At 49.9% G+C, this 24,423-nt stretch overlaps 2 protein-coding genes across 8 annotated transcripts in view; both read left to right on the top strand.

Annotated features, from left to right (window-relative positions):
- The window catches only part of Tmem219 (transmembrane protein 219), a 32,694-nt gene extending 30,231 nt beyond the window's left edge, over positions 1-2,463 (top strand). For all 4 annotated transcript variants that reach the window (XM_026781094.1, XM_026781093.1, XM_013347835.2 and 1 more), the window contains one exon: positions 2,419-2,463. The gene's annotated coding sequence lies outside the window, so the exon portion shown is untranslated. The remainder of the gene's footprint in view (positions 1-2,418) is intronic.
- Positions 2,464-4,159: 1,696 nt separating this feature from the next.
- Positions 4,160-24,423, top strand: Taok2 (TAO kinase 2). 4 transcript variants are annotated; one of them, XM_005351258.2, is made up of 19 exons: positions 4,163-4,944; positions 7,988-8,154; positions 8,341-8,412; positions 8,507-8,608; positions 9,205-9,250; positions 9,362-9,458; positions 9,569-9,682; positions 9,789-9,880; positions 13,571-13,664; positions 13,750-13,831; positions 14,512-14,679; positions 14,817-15,083; positions 15,259-15,417; positions 17,516-17,881; positions 17,973-18,176; positions 18,490-18,729; positions 21,776-21,988; positions 22,943-23,125; positions 23,207-24,423. In XM_005351258.2, exons 2-19 carry the CDS (start codon positions 8,023-8,025, stop codon positions 23,723-23,725), a joined length of 3,150 nt encoding a protein of 1,049 aa, XP_005351315.1. In that variant the 5' UTR covers positions 4,163-4,944; positions 7,988-8,022; the 3' UTR covers positions 23,726-24,423. The 4 variants fall into 4 exon arrangements, with proteins under 4 accessions (XP_005351312.1, XP_005351311.1, XP_005351315.1 ...); XM_005351257.3 differs by having other exon boundaries at positions 14,799-15,083; XM_005351255.2 differs by lacking the exons at positions 21,776-21,988; positions 22,943-23,125; positions 23,207-24,423 and having other exon boundaries at positions 4,160-4,944; positions 18,490-21,663.

Genomic DNA, 24,423 nt, shown 5'->3' with positions numbered 1-24,423 from the left:
AAAAAAAAAAAAAAAAAGAAAGACAATAAAAGTACATTTTTGGAAATTATTGTAAAGTGGACACACGACCCAGGAAGAAAAAGACTATTACCAGCAATTCAGATGGTAAACTGGGTAGCGGCAGCAGTGATGCTCGCCTTTAAACCCAGCACACAGGAGGCAAAGGCAGGCAGATCTCTGTGAGCTGCAGTTCAGCTGGTCTACATAATGAGTTCCAAGTCTACATAATGAGTTCCAAGACAGCCAGGCCTACACAGAGAACCCTGTCTCAATAAATAAATAAATAAATAAATAAACAAACAAACAAACAAACTAACTCTCCCTGTAAGTCCCTGCTGTTATCCTTTCCAGTTTTATACAACTGTGCACTCCGAACGTGTGATTAGTGAGTGACAGGATCGCAGCCAATGAAGGTTATTGGAGGCGTGGTTATTTAAACGAAAGCTTTCCCCGAGTATGGATGTGGTTTAATTTTATTTGTTTCTATTTTTTTAACCCACTAAAAGCCTGCCCTTACATTTTTGTAAGATTCATTTTTATTTGTGTGTGTATGTGTGTGCCTGCATGAGTTTATGTACATCATATGTGCACAGGAGCTCAAGGAGGCCAGAAAGGGTGGCAGATGCCCTGGAGCTGGAGTTACAGGTGGTTTTGAGCTGCTACATATAGGTTCTGGGAGCCAAACTCAAGTTCTCTTCAAGAACAGTGGAACCACCAGCCCCTTACTTTCCTTTTTTTTTGTTTGTTTTGAGATAGGGTCTCATTTGTAGCCCCAGCCAGCTGACACATACTATGTAGACCAGGCTATCCTCAGAGTCACAGGGATTCACCTGCATCTGTCTTCCAAGTGCCGGGGTTGAAGACATTTACCAACATACGGGGGCCTTATTCTCTGACTTGCTATGCTTTTGTACACTACCTCTGTGACTGCTGTCTTCCGAGTCATGTTCTGACTGTAAGACTCGTCGGAGCTTCTCTTCACACCTACGCTTATGGCAGCAGTGATGGATTAAGAGGGTTCAGGTTAGGCCGGGCGATGGTGGCGCACGCCTTTAATCCCAGCACTCGGGAGGCAGAGGCAGGCGGATCTCTGTGAGTTCGAGACCAGCCTGGTCTACAAGAGCTAGTTCCAGGACAGGCACCAAAGCTACAGAGAAACCCTGTCTCGAAAAACCAAAAAAAAAAAAAAAAAAAACAGAGGGTTCAGGTTTGGTGATCTGTTCTGAATATGTAGTCTTGCTTTTTTTTTCCTGAAATTTACTTAATATTGGTTGATTCATTTTGAGACAGGATCTCACTATGTAGTCCTGGATGGCCTGAAGCTTGCTGGGTAAGCCACACTAGTCCCAAAGTCACAGAGATCCACCTGCCTCTGCCTCTGCCTCCTGAGTGCTGGAATTAAAGGCATACACCAGTACCCCTGGCAAAACTATTATTTTTTAAACTCCTTTTATTTACTTTAGGAGAGCCATGTGTATGTGTGCACGCAACAGTGCACACATGAAGGTCAGGGGACAGTGTCCAGCAGTCTGTCCTCTCTTTCCATCCTGTGGGTCTTGGGACTCACACTCAAGTTGTTAGCCTGGTGACAGCCATCCTGCTGGCCTTCCTGGAATTCTACTCAGACAGCTCGAAAGAATCTAATTAGTGGTGATGCCTATTAACTGGACATATACTCTGCCCAAGCATTCTAAGTGTTTTTCTTTTTGTAGTCATCATTGCATTTAGAAAACAGCTTTCTCTGCTAACCAGATTTTTGGAGGGAATGAGCTTGTCAAATGTAGCAAAGGGTGCCCTACTACTGTTAATACCACTAGTTCACATCCTCTCATTGAGTGAAAAAATCAATCCAAAAAAGATCTCCATCTTGTTGGGAGACTTCCACCTCATTTGAAAGTATTATGCAGCCAGGTGGTGGTGGCACACACCTTTAATCCCAGCACTCAGGAAGCAGAGGCTGGCGGATCTCTGTGAGTTCAAGGCCAGCCTGGTCTACAAGAGCTAGTTCCAGGACAGGCACCAAAGCTACAGAGAAACCCTGTCTCAAGGGGAAAAAAAAAGAAAGTGTTATACATCCAGCTCTTAAGTCTTCCTCAGGTTCTGCTGGCCTTTGTGTGCTAGGAAATTACTGTGGGAGAGTGGAAGCAGCCTAGACTGTGGAACCGCTCCAGCCTTTGCTAATGTTCCTTGAAGCTAGTTCTCGCTGTCCTATCTTCTAGACTTAGAATTGCAAACAGTGGAGCCTGTTCAGTCCAGGAGCAGGAAAAGGCTTTCAGCTTTCTGGCCCCTGGGTGATCCTAGGGTTCTGAGGCTACCCCTGTGGGATTAATGCCACAACCTGTCTCCAGATGTCCCTTCTGTTCTTCCTTCCTCAGTTTTTGGACTTTCTTACCTGTTCTGTTTTTTCTTTCTCTCCAGGTGAAGATCAAATTCTTGGGCCTACTTCTGAGCTTAGGAGACCTATTACAAAAAAAAAGAGAGAAGAACTGGAATGTGGGAAAATAAATGGCTTTTTGACCACTATTGTGTAAGGTATTTATTGGGGGTTGGATTAAAGTAAGCCTTTTGGGGATACTTTTCCTTGTTGCCTTAAAGGATTTCCTTTTCTTATTGTGTGTGCACACATGCATGATGTGTGTACATGCCATGTCATGCACATGGAGACCACAGATCAATGACTGTGTTCTCTTCTTCAGCCTTTCTGTAGGCTCAGGGGATGGAACTCAGGTCACCAGACTTTCGCGGCAAGCACCTGCTTAGCCGTTTTGATCCTGTCCCTTTTGTGGTGCTGTGAATTGAACAGAGGGCCTCAGATACGCTAGGCGAGCACGCTGTCGCTGAATGATATCCCTAGCCTTGTTTGATTTGTTATTTGAGATAGGATCTCACTATATAGCCCTGGCTGACCTAGAACTCACTCTGTAGACCAGGCTGGCCTCACACTCAGAGATCTGCTTGCCTCTGCTTCCCAAGTGCTGGGATGAAATGCCTGAGCCATGCTGTTCCTTGAATTATTTTTTCTTTTTTGAGATGAGCTCACATTGTGTAGTCCATGTTAGCCTGAATCTCAGAATCTTTGAATGTCACCCTCTCCAGGGTACAGATGACTAACATCCTTGCTATCCTTGGTTTGGAATATAGGTTGGCATAAGGCATAGGTCGCTTACTACTTTGCCCATGTTTGTGGATTTGTTTTGGAAAACATTTGTGGATGTTTGTTTGTTTATTTCCGAGACAGTGTTTCTCTGTGTTCCAAACAGCCCTGGCTGTCTTGGAACTCACTGTGTAGACCAAGCTGGCCACAAACTCACAGAGATCTCTCTGTCTCAGCCTCCTGAGCGCTAGGGTTAAAGTCATGTGCCACCACACCCAGCTTTTTTTTTTGGTTTTTGATACTGTGACTCCATTAGGTTACATGCTACTGAACTTGTATTCTGCTTCAGACTCAGCCTGCGAGTGCTGGAATTGTAAGCATAGGTTTCACTATACCTTTTAGACATACCATGGCCCCTCAACTGTGGCCATTTGGTCACTTGTTTTCTTCCATAAACTTAAATTGTTGATTCTGTTTAGGTAGGGGCTTTCAGATAGCAGAAATACTTTGACATGAATGCATCATGACTTTTGGCAAGTTATGCAACCTTACTGAACCTCAGTTTTCCTGTAGGGATTTGACCTGTTGAGTTTCCCAACTTTGGTACGTCAACCTCGCACTTGAGAGCGCAGGTCTAGTTTTGATACTTAGTAACATCATAATGGCCCGTTTTCGCGCCTTTTCCGCGCAGCTGCTAGCACCCTTGCTTTACTCCTCTCAGCCTTTATCCTGCACGCAGGCGCAAGCCACAGTTTTTCTTGCGCGCCCCCTCGGAGCTTGCCCTAGCAACAAGCTCAGTCGCAGCGCGAAAGCTGGGCGGGCGCATGCGCCACAGCTCTTTCCACCGGCAGTCCTCGGACTGCGCGCTCGGGCTCCTCCCCAAGCAAGCCCAGCCTTTCTCCTCTCCTCTTCCCACCCAGCATCCGCGTGGCGGGGCGCGCGCGCACTTGGGCTCCAGGGCAGCTTCTCGTCTTGGCCGCGGCTGCTGAAGGCGAGGGGCGGGGTTATTTCCTTTGGGGCCCCACCCCCTTTGGCCTGGCGTCCCTGCCGCGCCTGCGCGCTCCCGCCCGGTCTCCATCTTGGAATTGGGAGGAAGAGGGAGAGGGAGGCCGGGACGAGAGCAGGGCTGTGGTGCGGTGGGAAGCTGAGACGAAGAGGAAAGGGAGTGAGGACGCAGGGACGATCAGCAGCGCCTCAGCTACATTCTTTCAGCTGTTCCGGAGAGAGAGGACGGGAAAGGGAGGAGGCCAGGGCTGGAGTGGGGGCTGTCACTCTCGGACCCCAGCTTGAGAGGAGCCGTGCAGCCGGGCGTCCTCGGGGTGGGCCCCGTGTCGGTGGCCGAAGACCTGGGGCTCAGGCCCCTGGGTCCCAAATTTTGGGGCTCGGCCCCTCCTTTCTTAAATACCCAGGTATCAAGCCCTCATATATCAGATATCTGGGACTCGAGTCCCAACCTTTACAAACCTGGGTCTCTGTTTTATACAATTTAAAATACCTGGGATTCAGGACCTTGCGTGCACCAGTATCCGGGGCTCATTCTCCAGACGTCCAAATATCGGATTCATTTTTGGTCCTTGCAAATATTCGGGGCTCAGACCCCACAATCGGAAATCCGGGATTCAGCAACTGTCGCCCTCGAGTTGGGGGAGGACTGGACCGCGAGGTCAGATCAGGTTGTCACCCCCTCCCCTCCAGGGGAGGCTTCCCAGGCCCGCCCCTCAGGAAGGGCGAAAGCTGAGGAAGAGGTGGCAAGGGGGAAGGTCTCCTTGCCCCTCTCCCTGCTTGTCAGAGCAACTGGAGTACCTCAGGCGGAAGCGGAGGCGCTGGGGCACCATAGTGACCCCTACCAGGTGAGACATGGGTGCATGGGCATGAGTCTGTGCCAGCTCCTTTCTAAGAAGCTGGGGCTGGGTAGGCCCTCTCCCCAGGATGGGGAAGCCCTGCTGGGCCCATGGTCAGTTTCTGGCCAGCCTTGCCTTCTGCTGCCACCTTTCTCCCTTCCTCTTCCCTTCATTGTGTCTGGTTGAAGGGGGCTCTCGGGTGACAGGGCCTGTCATGTCACCAAGGGTCACGCCCTAAAAGATGCTTAGCTAATCCAATGGATTTCCACCTTTCGAGTCTTCTCCCTCGTTCATTTTGCAGTCATAACCACCTCTTCTACATGATTTTATTATACTCCTTTCTCTCCAGACTGCTCTAGGGTGTTGATTCCCATGTTGGTGGGCTTATCTTTTCATTTATTTATTTATTTATTTATTTATTTATTTATTTATTTATTTTTGGTTGAGACAGCCTTTCTGTAGCCCTGGCTGGTGAAGCTGGCCTTAAACTAGAGGCAGTCAGTCCTGCCTTAACCTCTCTGCTGCTTTGACTGGAGGTGCAAGTCACATTGGCTGCTTTATATTCTTTTCTGGCTTGGTCTGGTTGGAGTTTTTTTTTCTTTTTTTTTTTTGCCCGTGTGTGTGTGTGTGTGTGTGTGTGTGTACTTGTTAATATTTTCCTCCAGCTGCATTTACCCACCTGTCCCTTGCTGTGGCAGTGTAAATAATCTCACACGTTTGCCAAGTGACCTACCCTTTACAAAGTACTTAAGAATACATTTTTCTCATGCCACACTCAGACCCATTCAGCCCATGAGAATTCTTTCATTATTGTCTTCCCATTTTACAGTTGAGAACATTGATGCCCAGAGAGGTTGTTCAAGGTCACCCAGTGGCAGAATCAAAATTTTAACCCAAGTCTTGGTCCCTGCTTGTGCCCATTTCTTGTCATCCCTTTTCTTTGGAGCCTGGTTTGATTAGGGCTCCACAGGAGGCGGTATCAGGGTGAGGTTTTAAAATGAGGGTATAATGATCTTCCTTTCCAGAAAGGTTATACTCAAGAGCTTTTCCTGAGAGGAAGCCCTGCTTGTGTTCTGCCCCATGGGTCTTTTTTCTAATGTGACCTTCATTTTTACCCTGATCCCAGACTTTGGCCTGGGTTCCAGAGATAGCTTTCTCTTCTGACAAATGATACCTCTAATGGCCTTTCTTAGCTGTTAAGTTAGAATGAGCCCCTCTCCTCCCCACAGCCCAGGATTAAGCCTTGTGGCAACCCTAGAATCAGGCAAGGAAAAGCATTTGTTTAGGGTCTACACAGTGTTCTGAGTGTAGGATCTCGTGGAGTTGCGCTCTGTAATCCACTTAACCAAAGAGAAGCACCTTTGCTATGCTGAAGCTCTGATGCTATATGTTGCAGATGGGATGGATGCACTGCAGGATCATTTAGGGACTCTTTTGCAACATGGATTTTAGAAGGTGATTGTGATTTAGCCCAGGCCATGGTAATTGCTCAGATGTTATTATAAGGAAGGGGGCCTGTATGATGTTTTTCCAATGGCTAGCACTCTTTCATGTGGCCTGAGGTTCTGGTTTGGCAGTCTTGGGCTTGTTACTGGTTAAGAAGTCATGAGGGCAAGTTGTGAGTACCTGCCTTTTGTGTGGGTATGTGGTGAGGGGTGGTTGCCACTTACTCCAGAAGAAGGGGGCCTGCCTTGATCAGGCTAAAGGCTGCTGGGGGCAGTCAATCAATCAATCAAGGCTATTCTGAGCCCTTCACACCCTGGGGGCCCACCAAAGACTCAGGCTCCCTTCCTACCCTCCAGCTGCCAGTCGAGCTGAGGAGACAAAATTAACAGCATGGACGGGAAACAATGCACCACGGAATATAATTATATGCTGAAATTGTTAGGTACTTTTAAGAAGCTAGAACTCTGCCTTGGGAGTCCAACTCTGCTGAGTGCTCTTTGTGTCTAAATCCCCCACTAGTCCTTTAAAAAGCCTGTCTTGGAGTACCTCAGTGTTCTGGTGCCCTGCAGCAGCCTACTCTCTGAATTTGGCTTGGAGCACCCCACCCCTAAGGACTGGAATGACCTGGGAGACTTTCCTCTAAGGGAGAGGCTGGGCTTGGTTGCCCTCCTAACAATGCTGTCCTGAGCAGAGAGGAAAAGGTCTTGTTCCGTGACCTTGGGAAAGCCTCAGTTACTCTGGAAAATGGTGATCCTGGTCATGCCTTGCTGGTTTTATATGGTTGTCCTGGATGCCTGGTGGTGGCAAACCAGCTTTGGGCAGATCATTTTACCTTTCTGAGCCTGTTTACTTATCTATAAAGGATAAAGGCGACAATAGTGTTGATCTGTAAGGTTGTAGGAGCCCAGTGAGAGGTGATGCACGTGAGATGCTTCAATGTCTATGCTCGGTACATGTTGTCTGTGACCCACAACATCCATGTTCACGCATGCTGCTGATGCAGTGATTGAATAAGTGAGACAACCCAGAACACAGAAGTCCTCAGTCAGGTGCCAGTCCCTACCGTCCCATTCTAGATGTCCTCCTTGCCACAGTGTCCCTATGTTTTTTTGCAAATGAGTCTCCTGGTCCCTTTAGGCTAGTACCCACTTGTAACAATGGACGGATATCACCACATCCGGCCTGACTGTTTCCTGTTCTCATCCAGTGTGTGAGAGCTTGAAGGAGGAGGTAGCCTCAGCACCAAGGGGGACAGGAAGGTGCCTGGAAATCACTGGGCTGTGAGAACTTGTGGGGCAGGACATGTTGGCTTATTTGATGTCTGAGGGGAATGGTTGAAAACTGAGGGGGTTATGAGGATGCTTGGCTTCCCAGAATTATCTTCCTGGAAACTTTAGTACTACAGGAACCGAGCCCCCCTCCCCCCGCTTTTTTTTATTTTTTTAATTTATAAGCTTTGGTGTTGCTCCTAATAGCCCCCTGCCCTTCCTCAGCAGTACCTCCCTCTTTAGCGAATGAGAGGCGGAGAAGGCAGAAACTTGAGGGAGGCTCTTCATCTCCCTCAGAGCCCTGCCCTTGCTCTAATGGTACTATCTATTTTTCCCAGGCAAGGTCCCAATCTCAAGGCCCCCAGGGGCCATCATGCCAGCTGGGGGCCGGGCCGGGAGCCTGAAGGACCCTGATGTAGCTGAGCTCTTCTTCAAGGATGACCCTGAGAAGCTTTTCTCTGACCTCCGGGAAATTGGCCATGGCAGCTTTGGAGCTGTGTACTTTGTGAGTTGGGTCTTAAAAGAGGGTAAAGCCAGCAAGGGTGGAGTCTTTTTAACCTGTGGGTCACTGTTGAGGCTCTCTGTGCCACTCCACCACAATAGCCCTACCCATCCTCTCCTGCTGACTCAGCAGGTCCTCCTCCACACCATGCCCAGAGTATCTTTCCCATTCTCCAATCTGGTCCTCTAGGCCCGGGATGTCCGGAACAGTGAAGTGGTGGCCATCAAGAAGATGTCCTATAGTGGGAAGCAGTCAAATGAGGTTAGTTGGGTTCATTGAGATCAAGTTGTGGAGGGCAGAGGACCCTAGTCTCAACATGCAGGCTAGGTAACCCCTTCTTCTCTTGTCCTCCTAGAAATGGCAGGACATTATCAAGGAGGTGCGGTTCTTACAGAAGTTACGACATCCCAATACCATTCAGTACCGGGGCTGTTACCTGAGGGAGCACACAGCTTGGGTGAGCCAACCTACAACTGCTACATCTTTTCCTGGTCCAGCCTCCTAATTGGGAAGTCTCTCCTGACCATATTAGTCCTCAGGAAAACCATGAGCCAGGCATAGTGGCTCACACCTCTAATCCCAGCACTGAGGCTACAAGCACAGGTAGCTCTCTGTGAGTTCAAGGCCAGCCTGGTCTACATAGTGAGTTCTGGGCCAGCCACGGCTACACTGTGAGATCCTGTATCAAAAAGAAAAACAAAAATATAAGCATTTGTATAGGCACAGGATGAGAGGCTGATCCAGAGAGGCATAGGCAGTTGACAAGCTGCAAGGGACATGTGTTCTTTAGGAGGAGGTGATTGAAGGGGACTTTAAAGGGATCTGGATGGATGGGAGCAATGGTAGGTGTCTTGGAATGGTTCTCAGGGAGGCCTTGAATCCAGAGACTCTCCTACCACCTCTTGTTTTCTCTAGCTGCCCTTCCTCTCTGTCATTACCCTTTTGGCATTGCCTGAGTGGAAGATAAACAAGAAAGCTCTGTTTTGAGTTTCTGCTAAAGGGAGCCAGGGGTGGCCAGAACCTGCTGATCTCTAACACTTGACCCTTCCTTAGCTGGTGATGGAGTATTGCCTGGGCTCAGCTTCTGATCTTCTAGAAGGTAAGTAAACCAGAAAGTGGGGTGAAGAAGATAAGCAGGAAAACTGTGGGAGAAAGTAGCCTACTCCACCCCTATGGCTCCCTCAGTTTGTTACCTCACTTCCTTCTACAGTACACAAGAAGCCCCTTCAGGAGGTGGAGATTGCAGCAGTGACCCATGGGGCGCTTCAGGGCCTGGCATATCTACACTCGCACAACATGATTCATAGGTATGACAGTGTCAGGGCTAGGAGTGGGGTGGTTTTTGTACCAGACCTCATTTTACTAAAGCCTCTCCACATCTTTTCTGAGATGCATTTTCATCTTTTGCCTCTGTCAGGGATGTGAAGGCTGGAAACATCTTGCTGTCTGAACCAGGCTTAGTAAAATTGGGAGACTTTGGCTCAGCATCTATCATGGCACCTGCCAACTCCTTTGTGGGCACTCCATACTGGTGAGTGGGAGGGGAGAGGTAGTGGGTGAAGAGTCCAGAGATGTTGGAAATAAGACATGTACTATCTGGGTCAGTGGTTAGCCTTTCTTTCCTACTATCCTCCCAGGATGGCTCCAGAGGTGATCCTAGCCATGGATGAGGGGCAGTACGATGGCAAAGTGGATGTCTGGTCCTTGGGGATAACCTGTATTGAGCTGGGTAAGGATGTCCTCTTCGCCTCCTCAGATTATTCTCCTCTCCCCATCCCATCCCATGGACCCAGTGCCTGTCCGTTTGGACTACCCTGGAGCTTCTCTGATACAAGCAGTTGTCAAACACTACCTTGTTTTTTAAGAAACGGTTTCATTGTGTAGCTCTGGCTATCCTGGAACTTGCTTTGTAGACTAAATTGACCTCAAACTCAGAGATCCACCTGCCTCCTGAGTTCTGGGATTAAAGGCATGTACCACCACACCCAGCCCCCTGCCAATTCTTTTTTTTTTTTTTTTTTTTTTTTGTTTTTTTGAGACAGGGTTTCTCTGTGGCTTTGGAGCCTGTCCTGGAATTCCCTTTGTAGACCAGGCTGGCCTCAAACTCACAGAGATCCGTCTGCCTCTGCCTCCCGAGTGCTGGGATTAAAGGCGTGCGCCACCACCGCCCAGCTCCCTGCCAATTCTTATACCTAAAAATTTTGTAACAGTTCTTGCCTCTTGCCCACTCCCTGGATTCTAAATCTGTTTTAAGTGCCCAGTGTGCTGGGTTCTGAGGGTACAGTGGTAAAATTCCTGCCTTCGTTAAAACTGCATTCAAGTAGGGAAAGCTAGGCATGTTTTCTGTTGATGGGATAAGAGTGTAGAAGCTCCAGGAGTGGAACGGAGCCAAAACTTGACCTAGTTTAGGGGCTAAGGAAGCCCTGTGTGTAATAGAAATGTTTAAACAAACCTGCAAGACAAAGAACTGCTAGAAGATGCGGGGTAGAGTGTTCAGACAGAAAGCAGCGTTGTAGAAGCTGAGAGGGTGAGCAGGCCTGAGGAACTGAGACTAGCTTTTGGAACTGCATGTGTAATGCAGAGGAGTGATTGACAGGTCCCAAAAGTTAGGCCCAGTGAGTTAGGCCTCGGAGCCATGTTGGTGCTCTCTTTGCATATCTCTTTGCACTACCAAAGCAGTTGTCTAAGGTGTAAAACTTGTAAGACTTCCAGCACAACACCAGTCCAAGAAAGAATAGTTTTTACTGATTGCTTCCTGCAGAGATCTTTCCTCTCCCAGTCATCCACCCCTCTACACCCACCCCCCCATAACACACACACACATGCTGGCCTCACACTCAGAGATCTGCCTCCTGAGTGCTAAGATTAGAGGTATGTGCCGCCACTACCTGGCAGCCAGTCTCTACTTAATAGTCTGTAATATACTCATGCCAAGGAGGTCTGTCTATGCTCAGTGCAGTCATTTCAATCCCTGCTCAGAGCCATCAGTGGCTTCCTGTGGCCTCCTAAACCGAAGCTATCTTATACCAGGCTAGAGCCTCTGCTTCCTCTTTCCTATGTGGGCTCTGCCATGTGGAGCATGTTAGGAGCTTGTGCCTGCCATCAGAGAGTAAGTTGTACTTGTGCCCTCTGAGGCCATGGCCAGACAGGTGATGAAATGTGTGGAATAGGTCATAGAGACGAGCTGTCTACTGTATTCCTAGATTTTGTAGAGATGTGGATACACAGGTTCTCCCTATTGAAAGCCTCATTAGAAATGACAGCCAGTAGGGCTGGAGAGATGGCTCAGCAGTTAAGAGCACTGGCTGCTCTTCCAGAGAACCTGGGTTCAATTCCCAGCAACCACATTGCTGCTCAAAACTATCTGTAACTCCAGCTCCAGAGCATCTGGCATCTTCACATAGACATACATGTAGGCAAAACACCAATGCACATAAAAATAAATTATTAAAAAGAAAGGAAGGAAGAAATGGAGAGAGAGAAAAAAAAAGAAAGGCAGGAAAGAGGGGGGAAAAAAAGACAGGAAAGAGAAAGGGCAGCCAGTATTCAGTGTCTGGATTGGTGTTGGAGGAGGCAGGACAAGCTGGAGGCCACCATTCCTATAGAGGACCACTATTGCTTAGTTCCTACTCATTGTTATATAGGGATAGAGACTCCATTTTACCATATCTGATTCTTTTTTTCCCCCATAATTTATTTAACCTTATTTATTTATTTATTTATTTATTATGTATACAGTATTCTCAGTATTCTATCTGCATTTATGCCTGTAGGCCAGAAGAGGACACCAGATCTCATTACAGATGGTTGTGAGCCACCATGTGGTTGCTGGGAATTGAACTCAGGGTCTCTGTAAGAGCAGCCAGTATTCTTAACCACTGAGCCATCTCTCCAGTCCCTATTTAACCTTATTTTATGTGCATTGGTGTGAAGGTGACAGATCTCCTAGAACTGGACTTATAGACAGTTGTGAGCTGCCATATGAATGCTGGGAATTGAACCTGGGTCCTTTGAAAGAACAGCTCTTAACTGCTGAACCATCTCTCCAGCCCCCATATCTGATTCTTAAAGAAAGACTGCAAATTTATATTCTTGTAATTATTGTTGGCAAGTAAGTTTTTGAAATCACTATTTAGATCAAAAACAGCTAACCAACCAGGTGGTGACAGCTTATGCTTTTAATCCAAGCACTTGGGAGATAGAGGCAGCTGGATCTGTATTAAGTTTGAGCCCAACCTGGTCTACAGAGCTGGTGTTTCTTTTTCTTTTTTTTTTTTCTTTTTGAGTCAGGGTTTCTCTGTAGCTTTGGCGCCTGTCCTATAACTAGCTCTTGTAGACCCGGCTGGCCTTGAACTCACAGAGATCTGCCTGCCTCTGCCTCCCAAGTGCTGGGATTAAAGGCATGTGTCAACACTGCCCAGCTACAGAGCTAGTTCTAAAATAGTCAGAGACATACAGAGAAACCCTGTCTCAAAAAACAAAATAAAAAGATTTCTCTGGAGCCGGGTGGTGGTGGCGCACGCCTTTAATCCCAGCACTCGGGAGGCAGAGGCAGGTGGATCTCTGTGAGTTCGAGGCCAGCCGGGTCTACAAGAGCTAGTTATAGGACAGGCTCCAAAACCACAGAGAAACCCTGTCTCGAAAAACCAAAAAAAAAAAAAAAAAAGATTTCTCTGGACTAGAAGGAGTTCCTCTTAGAGCTACTGCCAGTATTCCCTTTTCTAAACACCTCTCCTTAGTTTCCTAGCCATTTATCTGTTTCCCCTCCTACCACAATTAACAATGTTAACTTGGTGTTACTGGTTTTCTTTTGATGGTTCTGGGAATCAAATCTAGAGCCTGGCACATGCTAAGCAAGTATTCTACCACTAAGAAACATTTCTAGCTCTGTCTAGTGTTGCTTGTTTAGTTAATTTTAGACTGGAAGTTTCTTTTTTTTTGTTTTGTTTTGTTTTCGAGACAGGGTTTCTCTGTTGTTTTGGAGCCTGTCCTGGAACTAGCTCTTGTAGACCAGGCTGGTCTCGAACTCACAGAGATCCGCCTGCCTCTGCCTCCCGAGTGCTGGGATTAAAGGCGTGCGCCACCACCGCCTGGCCGACTGGAAGTTTCTTGAACACAGAACATGTCTCTGTTTTTTTTTTCTTTCACACACTGGTAGGTTTTGTTCTCTGATAATTTGAGTGTGCTTCTTTATGCCTTTTTGCTGTTTTCTCTAATCCTTCCTCTGCCCACGTGCAGCAGATAGGATGGATATTACATTTTACTGAGAGCAAATTAAGACTCAGCAGGATCGGGAATTGCTCAAAGTCAAGAAGGAAGGAAGCTAGGGAGATGGGATTTGAGCCCATGCTGTTTTGAGTTCCCTTCTAGTTTCTGATCATCTACCTGTTCTCACCTTCTTCCTTTGTCCTTTCTGTAGCGGAGCGGAAGCCACCACTGTTTAACATGAATGCAATGAGTGCCTTATACCACATTGCACAGAACGAGTCCCCTGCTCTCCAGTCAGGACACTGGTAAGGACTGGGCTTCTTGGGCCAAGGGGTTCTGGGGTTTAGCTGCTTGGCTCATGCCTGCTATCTCATTCTTCTGGGATGTCAGGTCTGAGTACTTCCGGAATTTTGTTGACTCCTGTCTTCAGAAAATCCCTCAAGATAGACCAACCTCAGAGGTTCTTCTGAAGGTGAGCACTCCCTGGCCTAAGTGTTCTGGAACAGTAGCTGGTAGAGCCGCAGAAAATGTGGGTCAGTGAGTCCCAATTCTTTATCCAGGAATCTTCCTTTATAAATTTTGCCCCAGGCCCTGATGCCTCAAGGCCCCTGTGTTTTGCTAGATTTTATCTGCCATACTATCTTAATTTAAGTTTTTAAGTTTTCCAAACTGGAGAAACCTCATTCCTTTCACAAACCCAAAGTGTCCTCTAAGAAGCCCTAGTTGGGACAAACAGACTCCTTGATTGACCTCCTGGTTTTTTAAAGGGTAACTTTTGAGGGCCTGAAGAGGTTATGTGATACCTCCAAAAGCATTTAGCCTTTGTACGCAAAACTAGATTGGGGTCTCCTTAAGCCACCATGTGGTTGCTGGGAATTGAACTCAGGACCTCTGGAAGAGCAGACAGTGCTCTAAACCACTGAGCCATCTCTCCAGCCCCCATGGGGTCTCCTTAATACCTTACCTATCAGTGATGCCTGGAGAAATGGAGCTGTCGGGGTAGTAAGACAGTTACTGTGAGAAACAGGGATGAGACAAAGGTGAGCATCCAGCTGCGGTAGGCATGGCCTCAGGCCAGGAGATACCGAGAGGCCTGGGATCTAGAGGGATGGGGAGAACTGACAGCAGATCTCAGGTGTTCTGTTTCCCTAGCACCGCTTTGTGCTCCGGGAGCGGCCACCCACAGTCATCATGGACCTAATCCAGAGGACCAAGGATGCTGTACGGGAATTGGATAATCTGCAGTATCGAAAGATGAAGAAGATACTATTCCAAGAGGCACCCAATGGCCCTGGTGCTGAGGCTCCAGAGGAAGAGGAGGTGACCTAGCTTGTCCTGATAACTCCCCATACTGGGCTTGGCCCTTCTTCCCCACCTGTCTTCACCTTCTTTCCTCGTGCTACTCCATATTCTTGTCCTTCCCTTTCACTGCCCAACAGCTCACACCCTGTTCGCAGGAAGCAGAACCCTACATGCACCGAGCCGGGACACTAACCAGTCTAGAAAGTAGCCACTCGGTACCCAGCATGTCCATCAGCGCCTCCAGCCAAAGCAGCTCAGTCAACAGCCTAGCAGATGCCTCAGACAATGAGGAGGAGGAGGAAGAGGAAGAAGAGGAGGAGGAAGAAGAGGAAGAGGAAGGCCCTGAAGCCCGAGAGATGGCCATGATGCAGGAGGGGGAGCATACAGTCACTTCCCACAGCTCCACCATCCACAGGCTACCGGTATGCAGCTCACCCTGAGCAGCTTGGGAGGCAAGAGGCCAAGTTGGAGCTGTTTTGCTGAGGAGCTGCCTAGGTCCCTATTCTTATTTTAGCTTGGATGAGTCTCCTTGGGTAACTCTCTGAGGTTCACTGGCACCTGAACTTTGGGCATCCCCTCTTTCTTCCCTTTTTCTAGGGCTCAGATAACCTATATGATGATCCCTACCAGCCAGAAATGACCCCGGGTCCACTCCAACCACCTGCAGCCCCTCCCACCTCCACCACCTCTTCTGCTCGCCGCCGGGCTTATTGCCGTAACCGGGACCACTTCGCCACCATCCGTACTGCCTCCCTGGTAAGTGTGGAAGTGTGGCCAACCTCACTCAGGTGTTTTGTTTTGTTTTGTTTTTTCCTTTGGGTTTTTCAAGGCAGGGTTTCTCTGTGTAGCTTTGGAGCCTGTCCTGGCACTAGCTCTGTAGACCAGGCTGGCCTCAAACTCAGAGATCCACCTGCCTCTGTTTCCTGAGTGCTGAGATTAAAGGCGTGTGCCAACACTACCCGGCCTCACTTAACTTCTTTATAGTCTTTTTTTCTCTGTTACCTGGATACATCAGACAGAAGTCCAGAAATGACTTTCTCCCTGTGACACATGATTTACATCAAGATTCCCCCCTCCCTTTGCTGCCGTCTTTGCCTGCTCCCTTTCCCAGCAGACTGTTTAGTCACATTGTCTGTTCTGGGTATTCTTAGCCTAGCGAACTGTTGCTGTTTTCAGGCCTTGTTGAAATAACAGCTGTGGAGACCTTCCTGAGCTCTGGCTGCTCAGGTGCTTTACATGCCTGTGCAGGCATGTGTCCCCTGCTGTGGTGCTCCTGGTGGCAATGTGCAGGTTTACTGGATTCAGTGCTTCAGAGTGCAGGGGCGGGCTTCAGAGATCTGCCTCATGTCAGTGACTTGTTTTCAGGCCCACCACATGCTTATGTTTAATCTTTCCAGCTTTCCCTGGGAGGGAAAGGGTTGAATTCCATTTAGGAATTGAGGCTGCTGTGACTTCGGGAGGCTGTTTGCCCAACATACTTGCCCAGGCACCTTTGGGTGGGGTTCTGTTTGTGTAAATAGCATCTTAGTCTTCTAGAATCTCACTTTTCTCAATTCATAGGGGAAAAAAAGTGTTTGTTTGCTTATCGAGATAGGTTCTACTAGTAGCTCAGCCTTGAACTTGTGATCCTTCTGCATTAGATTCCCAAGTCCTGGGATTTATAGTCGTGTGTTACCATGCCCAGTAAGTTCAGGCTTCTCATAAAACATAGTTTTCTGTTTGTGCTCTTGATAAAACTTTAAGTGGCATTCCAGTTTGGGATGTATTTGAGCACCAACAATTCCCTTAGAGGCCACTGGGCAAGTCTAATGCGTTTTTCAAGCTTTTGCTTGTGCCTGGCCAGGAGGGATGATGGGTTGCTAGGACCACTCTAGAGCTGCTGTTGCCTTGTCATTCTGTGCAGAAAAAGCTGATTTTCCTGGGCCTTGGTGACCTAGACTAGCTTCAGTGCCACTGATAGAACAGTTAAGGTGAGAGCAGAGGTTGGAGCCACAGATCTTGATCTAACATATCAGGACTCAGAATCTGGCTTAGTACCTGGAACATGGTAGACCCTCAGTAGTGTTTGCTGAAGGGAGGATGCTAGCCAGCTCCCACTGGTTCATTTTTCTGTTTGTATTGCACTTGTCTGTTCAGTACAATTGTTGGCCTGTGTCACAGATGAGAGTTGGTGGTTTGAGAGGTTAGCATACTTTTTTTTTTTTTTTTTTGGTTTTTCGAGACAGGGTTTCTCTGTGGTTTTGGAGCCTGTCCTGGAACTAGCTCTTGTAGACCAGGCTGGTCTTGAACTCACAGAGATCCGCCTGCCTCTGCCTCCCGAGTGCTGGGATTAAAGGCGTGCGCCACCACCGCCTGGCGAGGTTAGCATACTTGAGATTAAATGATAATAATGGACAGAGCTGGGACCTGAGCCCAGGTGTTTCGGATTTATTTTTTTTTTTTTTTTTTTTGGTTTTTCGAGACAGGGTTTCTCTGTGGTTTTGGAGCCTGTCCTGGAACTAGCTCTTGTAGACCAGGCTGGCCTCGAACTCACAGAGATCTGCCTGCCTCTGCCTCCCGAGTGCTGGGATTAAAGGCGTGCGCCACCACCGCCCGGCTTATCGGATTCATTCTTTTGCACTTATCTAAGCTGTACCTACTTTTGCACCAGGACCTGTACTTACCAGTTTTTATCTTCTCAGTCTACTACACCAACCCATGAGGCAGATAATTATTCCGTTGAAGAAATAGATTCAGAGAGTTTAAGTGTGGGGAAGATATTTAATAATAGTGAAACCTTACTCTTCACCATATCTGTATAAGTGAAATGGGGGCTAGGACTGAGTCCCACTGTTTATTCTTCCTCCTACTCTAGGTCAGTCGTCAGATCCAGGAGCATGAGCAGGACTCAGCCCTGCGGGAGCAACTGAGTGGCTATAAGCGGATGCGGCGTCAGCACCAGAAGCAGCTGCTGGCCCTGGAGTCCCGTCTGAGGGGCGAACGGGAGGAGCACAGTGGGCGGCTGCAGCGGGAGCTTGAGGCACAACGGGCTGGCTTTGGGACTGAAGCTGAGAAGTTGGCCCGGAGGCACCAGGCCATTGGTGAAAAAGAAGCCAGAGCTGCCCAGGCCGAGGAGCGGAAGTTCCAGCAGCACATCCTGGGGCAGCAGAAGAAGGAGCTGGCTGCCCTGCTGGAGGCACAGAAGAGAACCTATAAGCTTCGGAAGGAGCAGTTAAAGGAGGTTTGACCAGATCTGCCTTGGGTGAGCCAAGGGCCATCAGGTAGGCAAGACAATGGCAGGCCTTAACCCATTCCCCCAATGCCCTTCCCAGGAGCTCCAGGAGAACCCTAGCACACCCAAACGAGAGAAGGCTGAGTGGCTATTGAGGCAGAAGGAGCAGTTGCAACAGTGCCAGGCAGAAGAGGAGGCGGGGCTGCTGCGGAGACAACGCCAGTACTTTGAACTGCAGTGTCGCCAATACAAGCGCAAGATGCTGCTGGCTAGACACAGCCTAGACCAGGATCTGCTCCGAGAGGTAGACCTGGCCCACCTGCCCTTCTTCTCACAGTCCAGGATCCTAGCACCTTTCTTCTCTCATTTGCCTTGCTAATGTCTTCTTTCTTCTCTGCTTTCCTAGTGTTTTGGTTTGGCTTTTTTCAGCATTCTTCCAGCTTTCCATCTCTACTGGACCTTGCTAGGGTGTCCTTAGGTGTCCCTTTCCTAGGCCAACTGAGAGCTTACACTCCTCAACTCCCCAACTCTCCGCTAAGGAATTTTGTGCTCTTAATTCTTCAGTACCAAGAAGGCTTCCTGACTGGGCTGTGGGTCCTGCCTGTTTTTTGCCTTAGGACCTGAACAAGAAACAGACACAGAAAGACTTGGAGTGTGCTCTGCTGTTGCGGCAACACGAGGCTACCCGAGAGCTGGAGCTTCGGCAGCTCCAAGCTGTCCAGCGTACACGTGCTGAACTAACCCGCCTCCAGCACCAGACAGAGCTAGGCAACCAGCTAGAGTACAACAAGCGACGGGAGCAAGAGTTGCGGCAGAAGCACGCGGCCCAGGTTCGCCAGCAACCCAAGAGCCTCAAAGTACGTGCAGGCCAGCTACCCATGGGCCTCCCTGCTACTGGGGCTCTGGGACCACTCAGCACAGGCACCCCTAGTGAAGAGCAGCCCTGCTCATCTGGCCAGGAGGCAATCCTGGACCAAAGGATGCTGGGAGAGGAGGAGGAAGCAGTGCCAGAGAGAAGGATTCTGGGAAAGGAAGGGACCACCTTGGAGCCAGAGGAGCAGAGGATTCTGGGGGAAGAAATGGGAACCTTTAGTTCCAGCCCACAAAGACATAGGAGTCTGGTTGATGAGGAAGATTGGGATATATCTGAGGAGATGAAGGAGATTAGAGTCCCATCAACGGCATCCCAGGAGAGAAGTATTATTGGCCAGGAAGAGGATGGGGCATGGAGTTTGTGGGGGAAGGAGGGTGAGAACCTTGTGGATGTGGAGTTCAAGCTTGGCTGGGTCCAGGGTCCTGTTCTGACTCCAGTCCCAGAGGAGGAGGAGGAAGAGGAGGGAGGAGCTCCTATTGGAACCCCCAGGGATCCTGGAGATGGTTGTCCTTCCCCAGATATCCCTCCAGAACCACCCCCATCACATCTGAGACAGTCCCCTATTAGCCAGCTCCCTGGACTCCTATCTCATGGCCTCCTGGCTGGCCTCTCCTTTGCTGTGGGGTCCTCCTCAGGCCTCCTGCCCCTACTCCTTCTGCTGCTACTCCCACTGCTAGCAGCCCAAGGTGGGGGTGGCTTGCAGGCAGCACTGCTGGCCCTTGAGGTAGGACTAGTAGGCCTGGGGGCCTCCTACCTGTTCCTCTGTACAGCCCTACACCTGCCCCCGAGTCTGTTCCTTCTCCTGGCTCAGGGCACTGCACTGGGGGCTGTCCTTAGCCTGAGCTGGCGCCGAGGCCTTATGGGTGTGCCTCTGGGCCTTGGGGCTGCCTGGCTCCTAGCTTGGCCCGGCCTGGCTTTACCTCTGGCAGCTGTGGCAGCTGGGGGCAAATGGGTACGGCAGCAAGGCCCCCAGATTCGTCGAGGCATCTCTCGACTCTGGTTGCGGGTTCTGCTACGCCTGTCACCCATGGCCTTTCGGGCCCTACAGGGCTGTGGGGCCGTGGGAGACCGGGGACTGTTTGCGCTGTACCCTAAAACCAACAAGAATGGTTTCCGAAGCCGACTACCTGTCCCTTGGCCCCGTCAGGGAAATCCTCGCACTACTCAACACCCACTTGCTCTATTGGCAAGAGTTTGGGCTCTGTGCAAGGGCTGGAACTGGCGCCTAGCACGGGCTAGCCACAGATTAGCCTCTTGTTTGCCCCCCTGGGCTCTTCACACACTAGCCAGCTGGGGCCTGCTTAAGGGTGAAAGGCCCAGTCGGATCCCTCGGTTGCTACCACGCAGCCAGCGCCGTCTTGGGCTCTCTGCTTCCCGACAGCTACCACCAGGCACTGTGGGTGGTCGGAGATCTCAGACCCGCAGGGCCCTGCCTCCCTGGAGGTAACCAGTTCTAACCCTCCACCCAAACTTAGGGCATTGAGCACTTTATATCCTGCAACTCAGTGAAGTTTCCAATCCCCCGGCCTCTCCTCCCCTCTGACCTTTCTTCCTCAGTATATTTCCCCAGGTCCGATCCCGGCCCCAAAGATCTCTAGTCAGGAGGCCTCCTCTACTGTGGAGTCCAGAAATGACACTCTGTGTTTTCCCCCATCCCCTAAGTTATTGCTGTTCCCCTGCTGTGTGTGTGCTCATCCTCACCCTCATCAGCTCAGGTCTGGGGCCAGGGGTGGCAGGGAGGGAAGTCATGGGTTTTTTTTCCCCTCTTTGATTTTGTTTTTCTGTCTCCCTTCCAACCTGTCCCCTTCCCCCTCCACAAAAAAAAAAAAAAAAGAAAGAAAAAGAAAAAACGAAAAACACAAATAAAATATCTGAGCGGAACTATACCTTTGGCCCAGGCTGCCTCTGTCTGCTTTGTCCTGCCGCCTAGCCTCCCTGGTTTGCCCCGAATCTGGACCCTTGGCCCTCAGCTCCATGACTCTTCACCCCATCTCCGTTGTCTTCACTCCTCTCACTCCTCAGCCTCATCCTCTGCCTTCATAGCTTCATTGCACCATGACCACAAACAGCTCTGGGCAGTGAGCCCTGTGGAACTTCCACAGACCTTCCTGACCTCATAGTTCCCGCTGTGGGACCTTTGCAGAGAGTACCTAAGGTTAAAGTCTTTTGGTCACTTTGCCCCTTCCTTTACTGTGAACATGATTTGGAACTGCGTCTATCAGCTGGATCAGGCATTAGTCACAGGGTTGGGGGCTGGGACAGCAGACCCACTACATTCGAGGGTGGTGAGGTGGGACTAGGTAAAATGTGCAAACTAGAGGCCTGGGATTACTGTGGACTTGGAGTGGGGGCTAAGTATGTTGGGCTGGGCTAGTAATGAGTGGATCTGGTCAGGGCAGGGTGGCAGCTGCTCTCAGTGGAACTTCTCAGACCTTTTCTGGCCACCCCCTGCTGCCCTTTCCTTTCTGTGGCCTGATATGGGGTGACCTCTAACCCAGCCCCAAGCACAGTGCTTCTTCCTGCCTTCCCTGAGGTGTGGGACCCGGGCCTTCCTCTGCCTGCCTGCCCTTAGTCGTGTTGCCCTTTCACCAGTGTTGTGTGTACCTCGGTCTCACTCAGTCTTTACATTCCTTAAACATTTGGTCACATGCTTCTGTCTCAGGGTGATTTTTCTCCCTCCCTCTTTGCATGAGCAGAGCTTCTTTGTGTCCCCAATCCTCTTAGACTCTGAGTTCCCTGTCTAAGATCTTACATTTCTTCCTGTGACGCCCATGCACCTCTGATGTACTCTCCAAACCTCCCGTTTCTCCGCCTCTCTTGCCCATGGAGACTTTCTTCATCTCAACAGTTCCATCTCTCCATGTCTGTCTGTGTACAGCTCCCCCCGCCCCCTCTGTCTAACATGTTTTCTGTTTCTCTCCCTCTCCCTGTCTCTGCTTCTGTCTCCTTCCTCTTTCTCCTTTCCCCTCGTGTTCCTCTTCTTCCTCCTCCTCCCTGCCCCATTTCCCTTTGATCCGTTCACTGCACAGTCGAAGGAGCTGCAGATCAAGAAGCAGTTCCAGGAAACGTGTAAGATCCAGACACGGCAATACAAGGCTCTTCGGGCACACTTGCTGGAGACCACACCCAAAGCTCAGCACAAGAGCCTCCTTAAGCGGCTCAAGGAGGAACAGACCCGCAAGCTGGCGATCCTGGCCGAACAGTATGACCAGTCCATTTCAGAGATGCTCAGCTCACAGGCGGTGAGGCCTGGGGTCTGGGAGGGAGACTATGGAGGTTGGCCTTTGCTTTAAATGTTGTTGAGGCAAAGGAAGGTGGGAGGTGTGAACAGAACTTCTTGGACTTAGGAGACTATTGACTATTAACGTTCTTCATAGTGGTTTTATTTCGTATTCTTTGCAGTGGTCTTATTTTTTTTCCCTTACTATTTTCCTAATGTCTTAACAAAGTCATCCTGCCTGCTCTACCAGGAAACACCAAGGAAAATAATAGCTGTAATATTTTTTTCTGGACCAGAGTTTACTTTGTGTGAACAGGGAGCAGGGGAGCAGATTACTGTGAGTGTGGCTCTCAGGCCTTTTACTCAGACTTCCGGAATCTGGAAGGTTGCTCTTAGGAAAACTGTACACAGCACTGGAGTGGGCTGCTTCAAATGCACACTGACTCCAAAGAGCTGGAGGACCCCACTCTCACTCAGTCCTACCTCTCAGAGGTAATTTTGTAGTGATTAGCTTGTATAGTTTCCAGTGCATATCTGGAAAGTTACATACAAATTTTCAACACAAAGGAATCAGACTTTACATGGTTTTCTGACTTCCCTTCCACCCAATATTTCTTGGACATCATTCCATGTCACTATACATATCACATATCTCATTTTTATACAGTATAGAATTTTCCATGGAATGGCTGTACCATAATTTATTTAACCCATCCCTTATTGGTGGACATTTAGGTTGTTTCCAGCATTTTGCTATCACAACGCTTCCGTGAATACTTGGAGCACATGTGCAAGTATACCTGGGGGATAGATTCCTGCAAGTGTAATTGCTGTCCACAGGGTATGACCATCTTCCATTCTGGTAGAGGTTGAGACTGCCGCGCCTTGCCACCTTAGGGCCCAGGCCTACTGGGGCAGGGGAGGATAGTGGGGACAGAGGAGGAGGTCCCTAAACCCTCCCCTCCCTGTCCTCCAGCTCCGGCTTGATGAGACCCAAGAGGCAGAGTTTCAGGCCCTGCGGCAGCAGCTCCAACAGGAGCTGGAGCTCCTCAATGCTTACCAGAGCAAGATCAAGATCCGCACAGAGAGTCAGCATGAGCGGGAGCTGAGGGAGCTGGAGCAGAGAGTAGCACTGAGGCGGGCACTGCTAGAGCAACGGGTAAGGGGCTTGCCCCCCAGCTGGGAAAGGGAGAGTGGGTTCTCCATTCCAGTACTCTCACCCCTGTTTTGGGCGTCCCAGGTGGAAGAAGAGCTGCTGGCCCTGCAAACGGGGCGTTCTGAGCGAATCCGAAGTTTGCTTGAGCGGCAGGCTCGTGAGATCGAGGCTTTTGATGCCGAGAGCATGAGGCTGGGCTTCTCCAGCATGGCACTGGGGGGCATTCCAGCTGAAGCTGCTGCCCAAGGCTATCCTGCTCCACCCCCAGCCCCTGCCTGGCCCTCCCGTCCAGTTCCCCGTTCAGGGGCCCATTGGAGCCACGGCCCTCCTCCACCAGGCATGCCCCCACCAGCTTGGCGTCAGCCAGCTCTGCTGGCTCCTCCAGGGCCTCCAAACTGGCTAGGGCCCCCAACACAGAGTGGAACACCCCGTGGAGGGGCTCTGCTACTGCTAAGAAACAGCCCTCAACCCCTGAGGCGGGCGGCATCAGGGGGCAGCAGCAGTGAGAACGTGGGCCCACCTGCTGCAGTACCAGGGCCGCTGAGCCGAAGCACCAGTGTTGCTTCCCACATCCTCAACGGTTCCTCCCACTTCTATTCCTGAAGTGCAGGGTGGTGAGCTGAGGAATAGGGCAAGTTGGGAGTGGGTGATGCCTGATCCTACAGGCAGGCTTGCAGCCTACCCAGTGGGGGTGGGGACAGGATGTTGGCTCCAGCTCCCCATCAGACCTCCACATCTCATGAGCTTCTTGGGGCTGGCCAGTGACCCCAGGCCAGCTTGGGCATTGGTGCCCCGAGGCTGACCAGGAGCCCTGCCTCCCCACCATGGTGCCAGGGTCTCTCTCCATCACCACCTACAAAAGGTGGAACTGTGAGTGTCAAATATTCATCTGGTCCCCTGGGGGAGGGGAAGGGTGGGTCTAGATATATTATATTCAGAGAACTATACAACCCTTGTGATGGGCCATGAACTGGGGACAACAGGGTCCCCAGACCTGGATATGGCAGGGCAGGTCTGGTGCCCAAGGCAAGGAGAATGGGAAGAGGCCTTCCTCCAGAAGGATTGGGGGTCTTGAAGTCAGGATGCCTGGGTCTCACCATTCTCCTGTTACTGTCTGATGTCCTGTGCCGTCTTGTCTTTTTTTTTTAAATTGGGATCAGGGCTGGGGCGGGGTACAAGGGAAGGACCTTGGAAAGGGCTGCTGCCAAGCCTGGGAGCAGTCAGGGGAGCCCCTCTCAGCTATGGGGCTGGCACAGAGCCCTAGGGCAAGCTTTTAATAAACTGTTGGTTATTCTAACAGA

This window comes from Microtus ochrogaster, chromosome 8, assembly GCF_000317375.1.
Source record: "Microtus ochrogaster isolate Prairie Vole_2 chromosome 8, MicOch1.0, whole genome shotgun sequence".
In the NCBI taxonomy this organism is placed as follows: domain Eukaryota; kingdom Metazoa; phylum Chordata; class Mammalia; order Rodentia; family Cricetidae; genus Microtus; species Microtus ochrogaster.
This window is presented reverse-complemented; position numbering and strand designations above follow the sequence as displayed.

Excerpts from the sequence above, each read along its gene's own strand:
- Taok2 (XM_005351254.2), top strand. The coding sequence starts at position 8,023 with ATGCCAGCTGGGGGCCGGGCCGGGAGCCTGAAGGACCCTGATGTAGCT. Across the intron at positions 9,251-9,361 it reads AGCTTCTGATCTTCTAGAAG|TACACAAGAAGCCCCTTCAG; the intron begins GTAAGTAAACCA and ends TTCCTTCTACAG. Across the intron at positions 9,881-13,570 it reads GATAACCTGTATTGAGCTGG|CGGAGCGGAAGCCACCACTG; the intron begins GTAAGGATGTCC and ends TCCTTTCTGTAG.